This window comes from Cibotium barometz, chromosome 36, assembly GCF_041138505.1.
Source record: "Cibotium barometz isolate CiBa-2024 chromosome 36, ASM4113850v1, whole genome shotgun sequence".
Taxonomy (NCBI): domain Eukaryota; kingdom Viridiplantae; phylum Streptophyta; class Polypodiopsida; order Cyatheales; family Cibotiaceae; genus Cibotium; species Cibotium barometz.
The window spans coordinates 28,491,616-28,514,664 of NC_141081.1; the positions used below are offsets into that span (position 1 = coordinate 28,491,616).

General features: G+C 43.6%; 1 protein-coding gene and 1 pseudogene across 1 annotated transcript in view; both read right to left on the reverse strand.

The window, feature by feature from the left end:
* Positions 1-542: 542 nt before the first annotated feature.
* SMC5 (structural maintenance of chromosomes 5) overlaps positions 543-23,049 on the reverse strand; it is a 72,296-nt gene continuing 49,789 nt past the window's right edge. Inside the window, exons 16-20 of the mRNA XM_086775984.1 lie at positions 17,767-17,815; positions 17,576-17,663; positions 15,895-15,967; positions 15,702-15,805; positions 543-903 (exon numbers count right to left, since the gene is read on the reverse strand). Of these exons, the coding sequence (XP_086632110.1) occupies positions 815-903; positions 15,702-15,805; positions 15,895-15,967; positions 17,576-17,663; positions 17,767-17,815 (403 nt within the window). The 3' untranslated portion in view covers positions 543-814. The remainder of the gene's footprint in view (positions 904-15,701; positions 15,806-15,894; positions 15,968-17,575; positions 17,664-17,766; positions 17,816-23,049) is intronic.
* LOC147617736 (uncharacterized) lies at positions 1,841-5,657 on the reverse strand (annotated as a pseudogene).

Consider the following 23,049-nt stretch of genomic DNA (forward strand, 5'->3'; position numbering starts at 1 on the left):
TATTCATATGCATGTATGTATGCATATAGCTACATATGTATCTACACACACACACACGTGTGTCTGTGTGCGTGTACACGCGCACACATTTATTATGTATATATATGTGCACGCACACACACACATACATGTATGTATGTATGTGTTATATATGTATATATGTTTGTATGTATCTATGTAATTATGTGCATGCGCATGTGTATGTAAATATGTATGTTTTAATGGTAAAACATCACACATAAATATGAAACCTGCTTGTAATAGAGATACGGTCGAAGCACAGAGCAGGATGTGTACATTTTCTTAGTTCTTCCCATGTGCATAAGCTAGTGTGGACCATTAATGATGGCAATGAATTTTCTGTGTCCTCACCCATCAACGAAGAGCAGATTAATTCTCAATCTCAGGTTGTGTACCTTATGTAATCACCGAGACCCTTCTTACCATCTATGCGTGTAGCAATCCACCACTTTTCCTTTGCTGTTGGCTCTTAATCTGTGCAGCCATCTCTTGAGTTTCGGGCTCATAATTTTCTTATGGTCTTTCCTAACAGTTGGTCACCAGATGGTTTGTTGTTGAGAATAAAACCAAAGCTATGCCTATGCCTTATAAACAAATCGTGCCAAGAGTTCCAAACTGCTTGAAAAAAGGAATATTGGCATCATAAATAACTATCTGGTATGAATAATACTGACACAATTATACATTAAAGTACAGCCCAGCCACTACAAACTGGCGCACAAGGTCAAGCAAATGCATGCGAGGTATACACCAGCTAAGGATATTTTTTAAAGGACCCCAACTAGCATACGCCTCATTGTGAAAATACCAAATGCTGAGATGATTGTGAAGCTTGTGAAAGAGAATCCATTACTGCACTCCAAGAAGATCCAGAGCTCCAAGCTGCACATAAGCATATGCAAGGGTTTAGAGTTATGTCAACCACATTCATGGCCCTTTACTAGATAATCCATTACACAAAATGTGGCACCATTGCAATTACTTTTCTTTGAACACATTTCCAGATCCAATTGAAGGGCCATCTTTTATTTAGATAAATCACTTTATCCTTTTGCAAAAATATATGTAACTGCTCTTGAAATAACATGATCTCAGAGCCCAAGTTAAGGTGACATTGATCCGGCAATTCAGAGAAAATCCCTACTGAGAAGGCTCATAGTCCACAACCTGCAGCCAAGGACAGCCATGGAATGCTTTCCCACATTTTGGCTGGCACCCCGTCCTGCGGTGTCCCGTTGTGATACACCTAGCCGACCCATTTTACAGGTCATTGGGTGGTTTGAATTTTGGCAGTTTGTTGCACCTTTATAGGCAAGAAATAATGTCAGAGTTGCCACAGCTTGAGGCCCCCGTCAAACAAGCATGTCAGGGGTGCATGTTTAGGCAAGGTGCAATAGGCATCATTCTTGAAAGATGGAACAATAAGTGCTGTCCAAAAAGATGGAACAATAAGAGACATCTATCAAGGATTACTTCTATTTTTTGGCTTTCATTGATGACTACTCTAGACATGCTTGGGTGTATCCATTGAAGAAAAGAGGTTTTTACATGCTTTAGACACTTTCTTTCCATGGCTGGTCAAATGCATTTTTGTGGGATACAGTTCGGAAAGAAAGACGTATAGACTCTACCATCTAGCTATGAAGGGGATTTTGGTGAGTAGAGATGAGGTATTAGTGGAGAACTCAGTTCAGCCCATGCTTTCATGCAAAAAACAACAAAATGTATGCCCACAGAATCTCTTTGGTACACTCCTTCCCTTGTACAACTTGGGTCAACCATATGTGGAGCGTTCAAATGCTCAACAAGGTGCTGGAGTTCAGTCAACAGCTGCCCCCTTTGGCTGAGCTTCAGCCTGATTTATAGCCCACAGATCAGCCTATAGATTAAGCTGTTGTCGAGTATGCAATGAATGAGGAATGAACAGCCATTCAAGAGTCCACACAAGTGCCTAGATGGTGGTTTGATACATTACATGAAAATAGAATGGCAACTCCTTTAAGTACAAGTACAAAAAGCATGGTATCAGTACGGTACGTATTGAAAGTACCGAACGGATGGTACGAGTACGGAATGCAACTATGTCTTGGAGACTTGGAGTCATCACCAGATTTTCTTCCACTTGCAGGGTGGTATTGCAATCTCCATGGTGGAAGTATATTCCTCCACAGTGGTTTATGTCCCGCATCTCTTATCTCCCTCCTTGAGATTTTGTACAGGTTTTGTTTTTTGGCATTAATTTTGCCTTTGAGTGCGGTTGGTAGCACTTGTTTCTTTGGCGCTTTACTGCGTGTTTGTATGAGATTTTGTAGTAATAATCAGTCTTCTTTTTTATAAAGAGTGATGCCCTTGTTGGCTTGCCAACCAACTAAGATACCTCCTATCATATCACTGGCATCCACTCATCTAACATGCAGGAGACAGCGTCCATCATTGTTGTTGCATCCATGATGACAAGCTGGTAAGGAAACCCAAAAAAAAATAATCCCCCTAATCCGTTTTGTTGACTCCTCATTCAGAGGGCTCTATCCCTGAAACGCAGTCAAAACACACACACAGGATTCCAAAAAAGAAAATTTTGCAGGTATCCTAGGCTAAATAACCATAATTTTACTCTCCCCAAACTCATGTGTCCTCTCCTGATACTAAGGGCTATATCCCTAGTCATGCAATCAACACAGATGGAGTGCCAAGAAAGAACAAATTTGGGCAGCCCTAAGCTCTAAAGTCAAACTAGCAATGGTTCCCAACTTTAGAGCCTCCATGTATTCCCCTAGTGGAGCTCAACCGTGAGCTCACCTTTACGATATACCTAGTTTGCCCTCTCCAACAATTTCCGAGCAATTCTAGCTTAAGCAAGGTTGGATTGTGAAACCAATTCTGAGACCACACATGTAATACAAGTGTAAATAGAGATAGAATGATCAGCCGAGAGTTACAACATAGGAGTATCCCACTCTAGTCCTTGTATTAAAGATAAAACTTTAGAATGATTGTTAAGCACAACTATTGTACCCTAGTCACAAACCACTAGATGATGGCTCTAGATCTCTGATCAGATGCTCTAGACTATTTGTCCCTCAACCAAACAATAATTGAAGATTTGATTCTAGCTGTCTAAGTCCCATGTTTGATCAATGCTTGACATGGCAAAGCTCTCGAAAATATAAGATACTAAATTGAATGCCAAACTATGATTCCACCAATCGGTGTGAAATGCTTGGTTGAACACAATGCTAATCCATACACTTAAATACACCAAGATTTAATGGACAACAAGCACAATACAAGATGTACTTTGCTGAATTGACAAGAGACGCACAATGAGCAAGAACGGCCGGCTCCTCCCTCAAAAAATGTTCATTGATCTTGGAAGAATCAAATATATAGTGTCATGGGCATTTCTAACTAGATTTCCATACCAATGCATATGAATACAATATTGCAAAAAATATGGTTGTCGGTGAAGATTTGCAACTCACACTACCCCCTCAAGTGCCCATGTTCCCTACCATCTGCTCTCTATTGTTCCACCAACACATGGTAGTAACAATATGCAAGAGAGCACGTAGGACAAGAGAACATTACATAAGGTATACAAACATGGAGTCGTACTCCTCCCTCTTGCTACTTGCTTCCATAATTAAGCATTAAAGCTTACCAATTGCAAGTAAAGTCGATGACAACAGAAGTCTTCGAGATGGAAGCGTTTGAAGTGTTGAAACCTTCAATTCGCGACAAAAGTCTTCAAGAGGATCAACTATGGTTCAACTTGAGAAGGGAAAGCTGAAATTAGGATTTTCAGCCAAAAGACCAGAAATTACAGCAAATATAAGAGCTGTTTTGCTAAATTTTAGTCATTGGGAGTGTGTAGGAGAGTGAATACCACTTAGAAACACTCTTGGAAGCTTGGAAAACACATTAGCAAGCTTGGGTATGGAGTTGGAAAGGAGAAAGTGCAGATAATACAACCAAAGGACCTATGAAGGGAGGCACCTACTTCTAGAGAGAGAGAAGAGAGAGATGATGAGATGTCCACCTTGGGTGTCAGGCAGAGAGGACAAGTGACTTGTGGTGCAAGTTGGGATGGACACATGGCTGGTTGCTCTCTTTGAACAAAGGGGATAAGGTCTAGGCGGTGAGCATTGAGCTTTGTCCACCTGAGGACATCAGTGTGTGTGAACACAGGGCTGGTCATAATTTATAAGTGAGTTTTGGTCGCCCCAAACTTAATGAAGTGTGTACACACTCACTTATAAATCTAATGCTAGTGCCTAAGGCTAGGTTCATAGTTGTCAGGTACGAAAAGTTTGATTCAGTACGGTACGTTCAAATATGGTCTCGGAACACACTACTAAATTTTGAAAATAAAAATACGGTGGAGGTACAGTCCATTAAAAAATACTTAAAAATATAAATATAGATACAAAACTTAGAGAAGTTACAACTTACAACTTACAACTTACAACTAACCCAAAACATAAAAATTTAGAATGTTGCTACTTGCAAGTTGCATAGAAAATGAAAGTTATGTAAGTCTAACATGTTACATATTAGCATAACAATATACATGTCTAGCTTGACTCATATCGTGCATTACACGCACCATGCGCAAGTTATTGCGGCAATAGACCAGCCGCTCTAACTGTCTCGTGCTCAATTGATTGCGTAACTTCGTGTGTATAAGTGAGTAGGAACTCCAGTTCCTCTCACATGCACCCGAAGAGCAATCCTAATCCACAATAAAAATAAACAATGTTTAGGATTCTAGTATCTACACATAATTTAGTAACTTGGTGCCAAGTGGTTAGTGGTTACCTGTGCTACAATCCTCAAAGCCACTCTTTGTAGGTGAGGTTGTTGGTAAGCAAATGACTCCCACCAAAAGAGAGGCTTCACCATAGAATCCCTCCTCCAACATACCACATTGGCGAATGCAGGACCCCTCTGATCATTATAGTTGATGAGCTCCTGTAAGAACTGAAATTGCTCATTCTCATCATTGGGTAATGCTTTCGGTAAGAAAGCATCCCTAGCTGAAAGCAACTCTTGATCAATGAAAAGTAGGAGTGCCTTGTAGGCAGGATGCAACAAAGCAGCAAGGCCATGGATAGGCCTCTTCATCCACTTCCATCTCTTCTCCACGAGTGCCAAGATAGCATCGGTCAAGGAGTAGCCTCAAGGGGATCACTGTGAATTTTAAAATAAAGGGAAGAATATCTTATAAGTTATATGAGAAAAACGAAAGAACAAGTATTTAGATTCAACATTCTATTTTAGTTTATTACTTATTCTTGAATCTTATTTACCTTGGTAGCATATACTCTGGATCAAGCTCATCGAGGACTGTGATGTGGGTAATCTCGGCAATGGCCTCTCTCATAAAGTGAGTGAGGAGCCCCATAGTAGCCCCCTCCATGTCTGTCATGCGTAAAACCCTATACAAGGGAGTAACCGCAATGACTAGGGCGCAGACCTGGTGCCAGAACTCCTCTCAAGCATAGCCGTTGAATGGCTCTTGCCTCATCGACACACGAAGATATCTCACCTTATATCCATTTCTGCCACTCCGGTGAAACCACTGTTACTTGGAGCTTAGGCATGACATCATAAAGGTGCTCTAGAAGAAGCCACATGTAGGCAAAGCGCGTCGAGGATGGCTTCTTCATCTCCAAGTCGCTGTGATGGCGGCCTTGACTTTTTGACTGAAACAAGTGACAATTTGAGTGGCTTGTGTCACCACACTCTTCACCCACTCTAACTTGCCTTTGTCCTCCATAAGCAAGTCAAGGCAATGAGCCACAAGGAGTCCATACTATGGACTTAAACTCCTCCTCAAGCAAGCGGCCCATCTTGCGGCAATTGGACGCATTGTCCGTAACCACTTGAACCACATTTTTGGGGCCAACCTACAAGGACGATGGATGCATGAAAAAGGAAAATAAATAAGACTTGAAAGTTGAGTAAAAGGCAAAGGCTGAACTTTCAAGCTTCAAACTCAAAAATTAAAATTGTATCTCACCTCGATTATGGCTTGTTGGATGTGGTGATAGATGACCTCACCCGAGGTTTTCTTCCCCGCCTTTCCAGCATCCACGGCCCGCAAGAAGTACGTGCCAAGAGGCAAGATACCAGAATGTTGAAAATGCCCCTCTTCTTTCTAGTGGTCCATCCGTCGGAGAGGATGGAACACCCATACTTCACTCATCCCACTTGGACGGGCTCGAGGGTCTTGTTGATTCTCTCCTTTTCTTCATTACGTGCCTTCGTGCGCATGTCGTTGTAGGTGATACCATGCCAAGGGCCATGGCATGGTTCTACTTCACCAATGGCCCTCACCATCCTTTGCCATTGATGAGTTTTGAGGACACGAAATACGAGATTGCACTCAATGACCGTGCGTGCAATCTCCACATTTGCGTCTTGTTGCTTTGCTCAGACCCAAGAGAGAGGCCACATTTGCTCCAATGGAGCCTCCAAGTGTGGCTTGCCTCTTGTGTGGAACCTCAAACTCACTTGGTCTCTTTGATGAGGGGTTGGAGTTGGTGAAGGCGGAGAATGATGAAGAGGATGTATCCCTTGCCGGCGGGATGACTTCGTCTTGAGCAGCAGCAATGGCCGGGGGGGGAGGGGGGGGGGGAGGGGGGGGGGGGGGGGGGACTCTTCCACTATCACTTGCTTTGCCAAGCAAGGAGTACTTCTTCACAATGCCATCGGAAATGTCTTGAGGGATCATCTTGCAAGGTGCAATTTGCCCCCCCATCTTGAAGAGATGTGCAAGAAGCCTAGTGGCACTACTAGTGTAGGCCTTGCCACAATACTTGCAAGTCCACTTCCATGCCCCCGACTTCTCCTCGTTCTTCTCATGGGTAATGGCATGCAGAGTAAATGCTTCGTGCTTTTCAGGAGAGAAGGGTCCCAGGAGAAGGAAAGGGAGAGGTAGGGAGAGGCTTGAGGAAGAGGGAGAGAGAGGGAGAGGGAGGGAGAGGCTTGAGGAAGATGGGGAGACTTGAGGAAGCCTCGAGACTCAAGAGGGAGAGCCTAAAGGCTTGAAAGTTGAGAAAGAGGGAGAGGCTTGAGCCTTGGCCCTTGAGAAAGAGGGAGAGAGCCTAGAGGGGACTCAAGGGAGAGAATAGACTTGATCAATGAGCACTTGTGAGAGGAGGGTTGAGCAATGAGAACTTGTGAGGATGGGGTTGGGCCCTGGGGGAGGGCCTATTATATAGATAATAGGGAGAGCCTAGAGGCTCAAGGCTCAATAGTCAAGCCTCAAGCAAAGGCAAGTTGGCAACCAAAGGGCCAACTTGCCAAGCCTCAAGGCAAGCAAGCAAGAGCCCCAAAAACGCCCATCAAACGGCTCTCCAAATGGCCATAAACGGCCAAAAAAATAGCGAACAAAATGGACATAAAACGGGTAGAAAAAAAAACAGCCAAAAAAAAAACAGTCAGTTCAAATCCGGATCGCACTATACCGTACCGGATCGTACCGTAGTGTATCGAGCCGAATGGAGGCGGCGGTGCGCGAACCGGGTGCAACTATGACTAGGCTTTAACCAATACTTACCACCTGTCACATGCCACATAGCCATGTTAACAGACAGTTTCACATACGGTTACGGGCGGATGTCCCCTTACTCAGAACTACACATTGGTCAAGCAAGCATAAAAACAACATGTAAATTCAATTGTGGGCAGGCACATAAAGATACTATGCAATGCAGCATTCGTATGGGCAATCCCCGTTCATGAGACTATACCAACATAGACAAGTTCCAGGAATGTGCACGAGGTACCAGACCCAATAGAACAACAATCATCAAGGCATTTCCGACCATCTACTCACAGGCACAAGTCCCAACGGAAAGCCAAGTGCACAGTATCACATGAGTGGCATCAATCCCCGGCATATGTAACTGCCATGGATGCCAGTCCAATGTATATACATAATGAGAAAGCACGGGTGGACCAGTTGGGTGGCCAAATGGTGACAAACCCCCCGGCTTCTAAACAGTTATCCACAATCCAAGTATGTCTAAAGCAAGTGTGCACAATCTCTAAAGAACTCTTCATCTACCTATTTAGCATCAATGGGAAGATTGTTCTTTAGCTTCACAAGGTAACACCTAACAACTTTGCCTATAGAAAGCTTGCGTTCCTTGTGATACACAATCTGTTCTAGCCGCAAAATCTCCTCAAGCTCATCCACTTCTACTGGATTCTCAAGACCAATTCACTGGACTCTAGCCCTACATATTTGCAAAGGAAACTCACATGAAAAGCATTGTGTATATGCCAATGACTAGGCAATGCCAACCTGGGTATGCATTCTCTTTACCAGGCCACTTTGCAAGCCTTGCTTTCTCAAATCTCACCAATACCCAATCATTCTCTTTGACATTAAATTGCCTTCTATGCTTGTCAGCAGCCTTTTTGTGACCTCGCAATGGTTGTCTGCACCTGAGAAAAGGTAATATCCAAGTCTCTTACATACTCATCGGCTACAAATATCTCATTCTCTGTGCAAAGGATGGGTGGCAAAACCACCTTGCTATAAACAATCTCAAATGGAGCCTTTTCCGTAGATGCATGCACCATGTTGATGTATGCAAATTCCACAAACGGTAGGTACTTCTTCCAAGAAGCCTTTGATTTGCCACAACATTTTAAGAGATCCAACACGACTGAATTTGCAGCCTCACTTTGCCCATTCATTTGAGGGTAATAAGCTGATGAGAAGTCCAATTTAGTGCCCATATTATCAAATAATATCCGCCAAAAGAGACTTGTAGTCCTGGGATCTCTATCCCCCACAATGGACTTCGGCCTTCCATGATGCTTGAAAACTTTTGCAAGATATATTTAAACCATATGCTCAGCTTAGCTAGTCTTGTTGACCGGCAAGAAGTAAGCTTGCTTGCTAAACTTGTCCACAATTGTCCAAATATCATCATTACCTTGTTGGGTTCATGGCAAGTCCATAACGAAATCCATTGTAATACTTTTAAATGGTTGTGTGAAAATAGGCAATGGCTAAAGCAATCTTGGTGCCTTTTGCCTATCAAATTTTCCCTTTTGGCAAGCGATACATGCACGTACATATGCCTCTGTGTCCTTCCACATAGCTGGCCAGAAGAAATATCGCTCAATCATGTACGTAGTAGGTATTATGCCTCTATGACTAGCATATGGAGGAGCATGGCACTCATCCAAAACCTTTTGCCTCATGTCAAACACCACACATATGCAATTCTCTTTCATAAGATAACCCTCTTTGATCACATATGAGGCATGTGCATGACCAGCCATCAAATCAACCCAAATAGTGACAAATCAACATCTGTATAATACACATCACGCATGGCAGACAAGTCTCCATAAGAGGCAACCGAGATAGCTGCTACATACGACTTTCGTGACAATGCATCTGCCACTACATTCTTCTTTCCTGGAGTGTGAAAGATTCAGAAATTAAACTAGAGAAAAAATTGGCCATCCTCATATGCTTCTTTGACAATTTAGCTTGGTTAAGAAAATACCTCAAACTCTGGTGATCTATCTTCACAATGAAATCAGTCCCAAGAAGGCATATGGTGCGTAAATTACAACCAAGAGCTCTTTCTCATAAATGCCAAGAGAGAGCTCTGCATCATGCAATCTACGGCTCTCATAAGCCACAGAGTGTCCGTCTTGATTAAGGACAACTCCTATGCAATTTTCAAATGCATCACATTCCTCACTGAATGGCCTTCGCAAATCCGGAATGATCAACATTGGACCATATGCAGTTACGTCTTTCAATTTCAGGAATGTATCTCTCTCTATATCAGTCCATTTTAATTATAGCCTTCTTCTTTGTCAAGTCATGCAAAGAAGAAAAACAATCCATGCAAAGTGCCAAATGAACCTGCGATAGTAAGAGCATAATCCAAGAAAACTACGGATTTCATGCACCGATCTTGATTCAAGCCAATTCCGAATCGCAACAATCTTTGCAAGATCCATCCACACTCCATCTTTGGAAACAATATGCCCAAGATAGTATGTATCTCTGACAAAAAGAACTCTCTCCTTGCATTTATGAAGAGTTTATGTTTACGGAGTTCTTCAAAGACAATAGCCAAATGAGCTCTATGCTCTTCTTCGATCTTCTAGAAGACTAGGATGTCATAAAAAAAGACACCTGTAAATCTCCTTTACCCAAGGAACATGAGATCCATCATTCTATCAAATATAGCCAAGACATTCGTAAGACCAAAAGGCATAACAAGATACTCATAAAGCTTAATTGCACTTGATGATACCCACTCTTGAGATCAATTCGGCTAAAGCATGCCAATCCATCCAACTTGTCAAGGATGTCATCTATGTGCGGAATCGGAAACCGATTCTTAATAGTGAGCTTATTCAAAGCTCTATAATCCACACACATACAAAAAAATCCATCCTTCTTTTGACGCAAGAGAACGGGTGAACAATATGGGGAAGAGCTTGACTGAACCAAACCCTTCTCAAGAAGCTCATTTACTAGCTTCATGATCTCCTCTCTTTGGGATCCACTCACACGATAGGCTAGCCTATTAGGTGGTGAGCTACCCGACTCAAGATCAACGCGATGATCTTCCGAGCGTACGGGTGGGAAATCATTTGGCAACTCATCAACAAAACAATCATTGTACTCTTGCAAGAATTTCAATCTATCATTATTACGAATGTCTACATGCACATTATTTCCTTCGACATGATCCTCTACAGGTCGTTATCCCAATTGAAACCTTCTCTTCCTTTCTGCCTTTGGAACATGCATAAATGGAGACACCTCCAAAAGCACTTTTCAAAACTTTTGCACATATGAATTCACCGTCTCTCCCTCATTTTGCTTCACCCAATCCCACTTCATTGTTATCTCATTTAATGCATCGGGAGACAAGAACTGGGCACATAACCTCTCCTTGAACTCTTCCCATGATATAACAAGATTCGGTGAGACCTTCTCATTAAGCCACCAGTGACCAGCAATACCTTTCATGCATGCCGGATCATGAATTTTTAGTGAAATCCTCATCGTTAAAAGCAATATCAAATTGGGCAATAAAAGCAAGTGTCTTTGATGCATTGTATTCCCCATGATATGTATAAAAGTTCATAGATTTGTCTCTGCCTTTGAAGTCGTGAGACTTTGATGCATTAGCTTGCAACTCAAAATATTTTCCTGCATGTATGTCCATTGGGACAGCCCTTGTGACTGGCATCATTTTGGGAACAAAAGGTGATGCATTATGTAAGCTTACATGAGGCAAGACTAGCCCCTCAACACACATTGGTGCATTCTCACCCATAACCTCACCTCATGAGCACACTCAAGGACATGAGTAGCATGAGAGATACGCGGAATACCTGTACCACAACAGACAATTGCAACCCATGTAGCATGTGTTGTGCATGCACATTTTCAACCGGCAATGGCATTTGACATATATTTTTACCACTGCCATAAACATTGCATCCATCACGGACTACATAAGGTACACCTGCATGGCGTGAAGTCACCGATGGTTCCTCTCTAATAGCACGAGGATTCATCCTATTTTCTAGTTCAACCACCAATAGGATACCAAAACATGTGGAATTGTTGCCTTTTTTGCACAGACATCCTCGGTATGAGCCCAAGTATGCATGTGCAACTCTTGACCAATCATTGCCATGGCACGATCCATAAAAGATTCAACTTTCATGGCCTTCAAATGAATACGTACCAATGGATCTTGGTGGTAGACCTTCAATTCTTTTTGTTGTGCATAAAGAAGAGCCTACATAAGAGTAAGTTCAGCCCGTAAGGCTATGGACTCTTCTTCGTGCATTTTCTCTTTACCACGGGACGATTGTCCCACGTGCTCCCATTCCCTTGTATACACCATATGAGTTTGCTCTTCCTGTAAAGCATTGGAAGCATGCATTTCATTGTCCCTGCCTCTTGTGTTTGCATGTTCAACATTTATTGTACAGCTATCCATAGTGTTCTAAGTGTAAAGATAGCCAGTGATCATATCATAGACAGGTCAGCTTTGTTTCATAAGACTCTTGACAACCAACAACAATCCTTTTGTGAGGAATTGAATAAACTTTCGAAGCGATTGGCTGAGAAAGAAGCCTTATTGACACTCTATAAAAGGGATCCTTATGTTTATAGGCTTCTCCAAGGCAAAGTGGCTAGAGTCCGAGATGTTATGGACATCTTTCAAGACCTTGCTCAAGTATATGCAGAAAACCCTAGAGATCTAGCTTACAGATTTCTTTGGGAGAACCGAGATATCCACGTTAATTCTACTAACCAACATATCGTCCCAAATCCGGGGCTCTACAATATGGAAATCAACAACCAGAGAGTTTGGACAGAAACTCCTGCTACAAAAAGAAGAGAGCTAGATTTTCTTCGATGACACCTCCAGTTAGACACGAGAATTTAGAGAGGACTCCTGATCTTCATCCTGGCTTTGAGGAGGTCCCTCGAAAGAAAACAAAACCAAAGTGCAAAATTAAATACGGTGTTGGGTTTCAGCTTGATTAGGTTCTTGGTCTCCACAAAGCCATTACCGTCTTCCCCTACTTGTGGATATTGTGGCCTCCATGACCATGAGTCACTTCACTACACAAAATCGATAATTTTGATTGATTCGGAGGATGAGTCTGAGCAACGAACTCAAGCAAGGCACATTGGCTTCGAACCAGATGAGTATGATGTAGAGTCTCAAGAGCTCTAAGATCATCTATTATTATCGAGGGATTTTATTCAATGATTATGCTTCCTTTTCGGTTAAGTAAAACCTTATTTCTAAGTTGTACTTTTTGGTCCCCGCACCTTGGGCTGTTGTAATAGTTTATTCATTGAATAAAGAAGTTTCTATGGAGGGCCGATTGTTCTGACTTAGTGCTGTGTTTTGGTGTTGTTTATGGTTCTCTCGATGCGTCTCAAAGTTTGTTTCTGGTACTATGCTGTCTGTTTGTGCCTCAAGTGATCCGGGGTTTGGTTTCGTTGGACTGGATTGGTTTCATTTTTAGCCAAAAGACCAGAAATTACAGCAAATATAAGAGCTGTTTTGCTGAATTTCAGTCATTGGGAGTGCGTGGGAGAGTGAATACCATTTGGAAACACTCTAGAAGCTTGGAAAACACACTAGCAAGCTTGGATATGGAGTTGGGAAGGAGAAAGTGCAGAAAATACAGCCAAAGGACCTATGAAGGGAGGCGCCTACTTCTAGAGAGAGACAAGAGAGATGATGAGATGTCCACCTGGCAAAGAGGACAAGTAACTTGTGGTGCAAGCTAGGATGGACACATGGCTGGTTGCTCTCTTTGAACAAAGGGGATAAAGCTTTGTCCGCCTCAAGACACATGGATGGTTGCTCTCTTTGAACAAAGCGGATAAGGTCTGGGCAATGGGCATTGAGCGTTGTCCGCCTTGGAACATCAGTGTGTGCGAAAACAAGGCTGGTCATAATTTATAAGTGAGTTTTGGTCACCCAAAACTTAATGAAGTGTGTACACACTCACTTATAAATTAATGCTGGTTCCTAAGCCTAGGTTTTGACTAATACTTGCCACCTGGCACATACCACATAATAATGTCGGCAGACAATTTCACATACACAGTTCACAGGCAGACGTCCCCTTACCTGGAACTACACATTAGTCAAGCAACCATAAAAACAGCATGTAAATTCAATTGCAAGCAAGCAATGCTATGCAATGCAGCATTGGTAGGGACAATCCTCGTTCATGAGACTGTACAAGGCAAGTACACGAGGTACCAGACCCAATGGAACACCAATCCTCCAAGCATTTCAGGACATGTACTCCCAAGCACAAGTTCCAACAGAAATCCAAGTCCGCAATATCAATCCCCGGCATATGCAACTGCCATGGACGCCAATCCAATGTATATATATATAATGAGAAAGCACGGGTGGACCGGTTAGGTGGCCAAATGGTGACACAAACACACTCACTAATTATAGGTGCAAGAGAGGAGGGAGGGGGTGAGAGAGGGAGCAGCTCGACCACTTGTCCAACTGCTCCACGACCTGCTTTTCCCAGTGTTTTCACACATGGGCTTCCCAATTCATACCTGGCTTGACTGCCTTGCTTACCCAGACATGGGCACTATCTGCTAGTTGACCTGGCTGACCAAAACACCATCTTAGTCGGTCATGCTTGTAGGTGTAGTTGTTTCACATATGTGGTCTCTTGGTCGGAGAAATACGAGCACAATCAGTTAGTGATGAGTGATGTTGCTACTAGACACGAACATATCACCCTTAGATGACACGAACACTTGGGTTTTCGGACATCCCCAATCAATGTCCACGTCCAAACCCAAGGCATTCATGCAACCGTTGGGCTTCTGGAGCATACCCGTAGCCTACTTTTGCATAGACCAAGCAATGTCCACATCCAAAACAAGGCATTCATCCAACTCAATGCTAAGGCATCCATGAAAAACAACATAACCTATGAATAATTAATTTATCTAACTATTTCCCTAGAGTCTGAGACGGGAGAAAATAACAGGGTAACAAACAATATAGACCCATACAAGGGTGTAGAGACTAAAACACCATCGTTCAACTTCGAACGGCTGTGTTAGGGCCATTTTTGGCTTTGTTGGGCAGTTTTTAAGCTATTCTTTCTCTTCTGACTTTCTCGGGACTGTTTTGGTAGATTCCAGAACTGATTTTGAGAGAGTTTCAATTCAATTCATCTACTTTATTGGGCACCAGCAAATGTGTGTTTGGACTGTTTTTTCTGTCAGTTTCTTTTTCGGGCAAAGCTTGTCCTGTTGGTACATGTATGTGCTATTTACTGACTTAAAAAAGATGAAAAGACTGGTCAAAGGCTTTATGGAAGATCATAAGGTTGGTACAGCTGGTCAAAGAGCTCCTCCAGCTGGTAAAGTATTGCATGGCTTTATTGGGTGTTCTATTCTGTCATCGCTCGGACTGAACGAATATATAAACAAAGAGGACCTAATTCGCCCTTGTTTGACACTTAAGACAGATAATTAACCACATTGTATGAGTGATGGACAAGAAGAAGCTTTGAACTTGGCTTGAGAAAAAAACATTTTATGCTATGATGACATTGTACATCATCGGATCAATCCACCTTCAGGATAAATGTCAGCAATATCATTAGATTCTCATGACAACAGAAAGAGTTATCTTTGAGCTACAGGATTATGGCTCTTTATTGGAAGAACAAGACAAGAGATCAATTTTTCATGGTTATCTAAACTTCTATATACATGGGAAGTACCTCTGAAAGGTCATAAGGGCACCCTCTTTAAAGTGGCCATCCATGCTTATTCAAGTGCTTAAATTTGTAGATCCATGTAAAATCAAGGGTGAAAATAGCACGCTACAGGCTAAAACCACAGCAGTGACCATGTGAAAAGTGAAGCTTTTCCAATGAGGTGATAGCTCCAATGGTGAAGGTGTTTGTCTAGGACCAGGAGATCCTAGTTCAAAACCCCACTAGGTGCTTCCTCGGTGGCATCGCCTATGGGCGGATAAAAAAGCACCTACGGGCGAGCGCCTATGGGCAGTGAAAGAAATGGCAACTATGGGAGAATCTTGGGCTTAAGACCAGTCGGAAGAGGAAAAAAAAGTGAAAAAGTGTAGCTTTACCTTTAGCAGGGCTATCTATCCAAGGTCCATTCATTATATTTAGTATGCTGCAAGCTTCAGTGTACTCCAGGTCTGGGAGCAGCTTTGGAGTCAACAGGAAGCATCTACAACCAAAATCATACCATTAACCTTCGAGGACCATTAAGTATAATAATAAAAAACCACAATTGCAACAAGCTGAAGGAAAATATACTGTGGGGTGTTCGGTTCACTTGCAGCCCTCACTAATTGTTGAAACATTTTCCTTTCATTGATGGGGTCCATTCCTGCATGATGAGCACACACAATCTTATTATGCATCTCATACAGACTGCAAACTTAGCCTCCAAGTTGTTATATCCCCAAGAGACGTAACTAAACTGGCAATATTGATGAAGCTAGACTAATGCTAATTAGCGGTTTTCAGAAGGATACTCAAAGCTCTTTCAGCAATAATAAGTTACTAATTAATGGGCCAATGTAAAGATGCCTTAAAGACCCCCTCACCTAGAATGTATATAAGTAAGGCATTAATAGACACACTCATATCAGGAGGAGGAATTAATGGACACTCTCATGTCGTGTCAGGTGGACCTGAATCAGGCTTTGGTTTAGATTAAGCCCTGCACCCGGATGGGTCCTCATGGTCACCGGTATGGGAAACCAATGTGTTGGTCTAGCCTCAGGGGCTGGATGGTGAGTGAGCCAATTCATTAAGGATGGTCCATGAACTAATTATTATTCCAGTTTGCACGCTAAAGCTGGTTAAGAGATCCTTATTAATCACTGTGGGTGCAGTCAGAGATCCTAATCCTTTAGCTTATGTTCCACAAGTATAGACCCATGAAAGCTTCTCTAGATGGACGGTTTATGCATTGATTTCCTCTCCCACAACTGTTGGAACTACCTCCCCTTCTTGCCCATGTTATAAGTCAAGCATAATTGTGTAGATCCTTGAATCATGCATGCTTAAACACATCCTTGACCTCGTACTACTAACATACTGTGGTGTTCTATTATCTTAAATCGTTTTTAATCTAGGTTCTAGCTGATACATTGGAATTTGAAGCAGCCGTTAACAAACCAGTAACCTTGAAATAAGCATCAAATCATCACACACCCACTTGACCTACAAAAAAACAGGTTAAACAGGCCCTTCTTCACCACAAACACAAGTGACCTCCAGCACACATGGCCTCAAAAATCTCCACCTTTGCTCCGAAGGGAGATCTGTTGGATATTTGGAGCTTCAGTGTGTGAACACTCCCTATCAGTGTATGTGTGAACACTCTTAAAGTTGAATGTGTGCAAGTGTGTGTTGGAGCCTCATAAGCTCAATGACGGTCTTTTCAGCACAAAAGTAAGCCAAGCAACTCCAGAACATGGCAGGAGGCTTTGATAAGCTTAAAGCAATAAACATGCAAGCAAATGAAACAAAGCCATTACCACCGTTACGGCCCTACTGGCACCCTTGACCACCCCCCCCACCACCCCCCTCCCCCCCCCCCGCCCGGGCCACACACACCAACCCAGACACACACTGGCCAGCGGTGGGAGCTCATTAGCAGTATCACAGCCTGACATATCTTGCGGGCATGCTGCAGTGACCTCACTGAGGTTACGGTCTTTCTACTGGCGGAGACGATCCACTCTATCTAAACAGACCTCATCAAAACCCTCCAGCACGTTTAGGGCGCTGCAACATGTGACTCAGAGTGCATGAAACACCAGGTCGCCTTCTTTCACATTTGGAGCCCAAGCACATTCCTGCCCAAGAGGACGCCCACTTCACGTGGCATTACAAGCCCCCAGCGTCACCCCCTCCCCCCCCCCTCCCTCCAAATGGATATTTTCTTGGTGGAAAAAGCTCTCTGATGAGAGTATTGAATACGTACCTTGATTGATCTCATCAACAACACGAAAAGGGCAATGAGTTAAATCTTGCAAAGACACTAGATATAATATCGTTGATACCGAGCGCTCCTGTCGAACAAACATGATTGTTAAGTGTACGAGTATAAACGAAAAGAAATGTACAACTTTTACTAAAACCGACTTTCTTAAAAGGGTTACTCCAGAAATATACCCCTCCTGATTGATGATGGGCACTCAAGACTTGCAGCTCACCCGTTTCTCTACAAAGCATTTCAAAGTTTAAACCAATTTGAAACGTAGCAATTGTAATTAGTTTCCAAACTACTCAAGCTATTTGATCAACATAGGCACACGGAAAACCCATCAAAGATGCAGTTTCAATTTTTTGAGATGTGCTTAGAATTACATCCCAACAGGCTACTATCTTTGATTTTCTTTAGAAATGCAATCACCACTTTATTTAAAAATGTCCGAGCAAGAGTGTTTAAGCCTCTAAACTTCCAGTCAACTGAAAAATTAGCGGTTCACCGATTTCTTTTATAGGTTCTAAACCCATCAAACATTCGTAGAATTCGCTATTAATTTACTAGAATCAAGAGTGCAGATGGCACAATGGGACCAAGTCCACACCTTGGAGCATTTGATGCTTCTGTGGGACCTAGTTCGCACCAAGAGCATCCCTAACCTTGGTGGGCACCTCATGCTAACACATCACAAAGTCAGTAAGTCACTGTCACACACATAGAAGTTATAAAACTTTTCTCCCCTCATGAATACTCGAGCAGTCTCTTTATACACAAGGTGCAAAAGTAATCAGCCACCATGAGAGAGCGGCTACATCATTAATCCAGTGCTTACTTAGGAGATTACTTTCTTCCGACCACCAAGCACTCACTAGTCCAAGGAATCGTCCACTCTGCCCAGAAATCCCAACAACATGTTGAATGCTATGCTCAAGACTTCCAAGGAGTTCCATAAGCTTGGTGTCGACACCAATTAGGAACATGGCTCGCAGAGCCACTTGAGGTTAGCTATCCATAATGGATTAGATATATACCATCGTAAGGCCAGATGAATCTGAACTTACGAATAATTTTTTAAAAAAGAGAATCACTAAAAACAAACAAAATCAAAAATAGGAAAGCTTAATAGAGACACCTGAGAAGAAATAATAATAATAACTTGCAAAAATACACAAATACATAACTAAATCACACACGCCCACACACACAAACACACATTCTTTATTGACCCACAACAAAAGAATTTCTTACAAACAAGCTAAACAAATTTTTAATGACTAATCAGCAAAACAAACTTTAAATGACAAGTAGTCTCACTAAGAAGTCTTCTCCTTTGTGCCTTCAAACTTTTGATGTCACTACTTTGTATACTAAATTGGACTTGAAAGACTTGTGTAGGAGAATTAAATCTCTGATTTGTCAAGTCTTTCATTACAAACTAGAGCACAATAGATACAAAGCTTTGTTGATAGAAAAATCAGCTCTTCATTTCGATTTTTGTTGGTTGAAAAACAAAAACCAAGACATAGCCAAGAATAAAAAAAGATATACTAAGATTGTAGACCAAGATGATAGTATGTCTTCGTTAGATCTTCTCCTAGATAACCTCTATATAACCTTAGGCGATTCCTTATTTAAACAAACCATTGGTATTCCTATGGATACTAACTGTGTCGTTTTTCTTGCCAACTTTTATCTTTACATATGAGTTTGATTTTATGGAATGCCTAGTTTCCGTTGATACATGTCCTATCTTCCTTCACAAACTTTGTCAAGTGAGACGTTTTGTTAATGACCTTTCTGTTCCCAATATTCCTGATTTCCAAGACTTTATGTATTTAAATCCTACCTCTCTAGGTGGAAAAATTTATCCCAAGGAGTTTTGTGAGCTTAATTGCACTGCAAATAATGACCATTGTACTTTTTCGGACCTCAAGATTTCTCAATCTTGTGTTTGTACGCATATAGATATATATAATAAACGTTTACAATCAGAGTATTCCAACTTAAATATCATAAGAAGGCCTCACTTCACTTCTAACATTTCTAAAATAACTAAATATGGTGTCGTCTCTTCTCATTTACTAAGATTCTCTCATATTTGTTCAAACAAGTTTACTGTTATTAGTCATAGAAACATCAAGAGACCTAACATGTAATAGGTCCCGGAGTCTCAAACCACCACAATATATACCCCATGTAAAATCCACGTTAGGCACACAAGTCTAAGGTAGAACTGCCAATTTCTCTTAAGATTGGGCCTTAATGTAACTAGACCTCCCCTTGGGTGTTATGTCTAGGTCAACCTAGCACCAAGCTAGCCTTGCCAACTCGATGTAAGATGCCGCTCATATCACGTGTTTCAACCAAAAAAACAGCATATAATCTATATTCCAGGAAAAAGATCCTTCAATTAGTCAAAGAAAAACAGCTGCAAAGCGCTAAGTACAACCACGACAGGCTAAATACAGCCTCACCTCATATAAGAGCGGTAGACAAATGATCAAAGGGAAAGAGATGCTTCTCCTCTGGTTGGCCGCTCTATGAGGAGAAGGCTATCTCATACAGGGAGAGAGAGGGGGGGGGGGGGGGGGGGGGTGCAACCATACAGGTGGTCTATAATGCCAAATGGGGTCACCGCCTCTATCCCCGTGAGGAAAGGGTTAGGCCTCCAAAGTCTCAAGAAGGCTTCCCGCCGCTTCTACATGCGGTCAGAACCTCCCTGCAGCTTCCCCCACTAACTGCGGAGAGTGTGAATGATGTCGAGCCATATGCTCCTGATGATCTTAGCCGGCGGAGTGTGGGTGCCCTCGATGGCCTTGCTACATCTAGCACGCCAAATGTGCCATGCGGCTATGCTACTGCAAATCTCCCATCGCTGGCATGAGCCTAGTCGCCAGACACCTGCTGGTGGGGCTCTAATTGGTACTACTGCAATACGATGGTGGGAAACCTAAAGGGCAAGTCCTCCTCGTACGTCCTGACCACTCAAGCCTTGGTGACCCAAGCGACAGTACCCCAAGTGATGATCCGGGTCGATGCTTTGTGTGCCATGCCCGTGCCCGAAAACCAATCACCCTCACCCCCTCCAAGGTGCAGCCTCTGAAATCCTCCAAGGGGTGCTCTCTAATCCGCCATGTAATCCAATAGAAAAAGTGAGCAGACCACTGTTCTCATCTTCTCCGTGGACCACCACGAGGATATTGTGTCTGGTGAACATGCCTAGCCACACTAGGGGGGTCAGCTCTAGAATAGGAGTCAACCACTCCTGAAGAATAGCTGAGTCGATGTCGACGTTGAGCCTGTCTCTACCCCGGATCCCTATCATGCCTCTCTCCTACTCATCCTGAGGTAACTGCCTGTGTGCAATCCAATCTCCAAGAGACCTAGCTGGTCCCATGCTCAAGACGCCCCAGGATATGTGCGGTCGGACCCCTAGCATGTGGCCATTGGGTAACGGATCAACGGCTTCCAGATCAAAGCTGCTCCTCTGAGGCCATTGGAATAATCTGTCCCAGGGCTGGCCTGAGATGAGCCCAAGCACGACGTAGACTAGCTGCGAATCTGTCCTCAAAGACTGGACTGAAACCACGGGCTCGCATCTCTGTGCAAATCCATCTAGTACTCTGCGGCCACGGGCCTCCAAGGCTCAGAGTGCAAGCTGAAATCCGGGCCAAGAGGAAATCCTTCCAAGGCTCACCACCGGGTAGGAGTCCTCCAACAATCAACTTGCCTAGCATGGCACGACTCTGTATAACTGGATCGATGAGGCCAAACCCCCCTCTGCTACGTGGCTGAATGATCACTCTCCATGCCACCTTGGCCCTGGCTGGCCTCCCATCACTTCCAGCCCACAATAATTTCCGGATCAAACATTGTACCTGGCCAATACAAGCCCGAGAAAAGGCCCAGCACGAGGTGATATACCACATGGTGGCAAGCAGTACCTAGTTCGCCACACCACTCTGCCTACTAGGGATAGCCTCGCCAAGCTCTAGTATAAAAGCTTCTTCCAAATACTCAGAAGAAGCGGAGCGAGCTGTTGCTCCGGAGAGAGATCAATGCCAACTTGGCAACCAAGGTATCGGACTGGAGTGCCCCTCGGGATCCACTAGAAAGCCTCAACTAGTCGCCAAGTTGGGGTGGGTGCTGAACCTACCCAACAACCACACGACTTGTGCCAAGTGATCAGTGCTCCTGATGCACTACAAAAAATCTCTATCGCCTCCGCGAATCTCTGGATATTCCCAACATCTCCAGCAAGGTAGAGTGTTGTGTTGTCTGCAAACCAGTAGCTCCTCCTACGTGCGAAGGGGAAGGCGCAATCCCTTAAGTTCGGTCTCCTTGGCAAAGAGAAAACTACTCATGGCCTCGGCGACAAATAGAAGAAGATAGCAAAGGACAGCCCTATCGAACCGAGCGGGAAAGGGGGAATCTATCACCTCGGGCTCCCTGAATGAGAACCTGGCTGTGAGATGCTGAATAAAGTCATGAGACTCCACGAATCCACTCCATGAGGAATCCCATCCGGCTCATAGTGCCCTCCAAAAAGCTCCAATCCACCCTGTCACATAAGCTTTCTCAAAGTCTAGGAGCAGCACAATGAGGTCCTGTTGTCGCATCTTGGCCCAAGCTATGGCCTCCCAAAAGGTAGAGATGTTGTCCAGAATGCTTTGATCCTGAACAAAACCAGTCTAAGTGTCACGGATCAAGTCTAGGAGAGAAGATTGAAGTCGCCTGCTGATGGCCTTGGCCAAAATCTTATAGGCCGTCCCATCCCTAGAAGGGTGATGGGTCTCCACTGCCGGACCTCCAATCTATCACCACCCTCCTTGGGGATCAAATGTATCAAGCCCTCTGTGAGCCTCTCTGGCATGGTGCTTGTGAGCATAATCTCATTGAAGGCAACCCGAAGGCCACCTTCCATGAGGTCCCAATGTCGAAGAAAGAAAGAAACAGGAAGCCCATCCACCCCCGGGCATTTGCCCCTGGGTAATGCCTTCATCGCCTACGCCAGCTCCTCTGAAGTGAAAGGCGTCAATAAGAAAGACCAAAGGAAGGGGAGAACCACCTCCCTCGTGTGCCTCCAGACTCTCTCGCGCGCATCCATCACCGCCGGGGGGGGGGGGGGGGGGATGGGACACCCGTCAGAAGAAATCCCCGGCGATGGCTCACATGCGGGGGATCAAAAACAACAGCTCCATCCTGGCCACGTAGCCTACAAATACCGTCTCTCCTCCTGTGTGGGCCGGCTATCTCAAAGATAGTCTCCAGTACCTCTGTCATCAACGGCCTGAGTCCAAAATGAAGCCCTAGCATGGTATCTATACTCCACCCTCCTCTCCTCAATGGAGTGAATCTCCATGCGGGCAGTAGCGATCTGACTCTCAATCCACGGGCTATCTGGGAAACTCTCCTAAAGACGCCGTAAAGAGGCTAGGCCCCTCCTCAAATTCCTCTCCTGCTCCCGA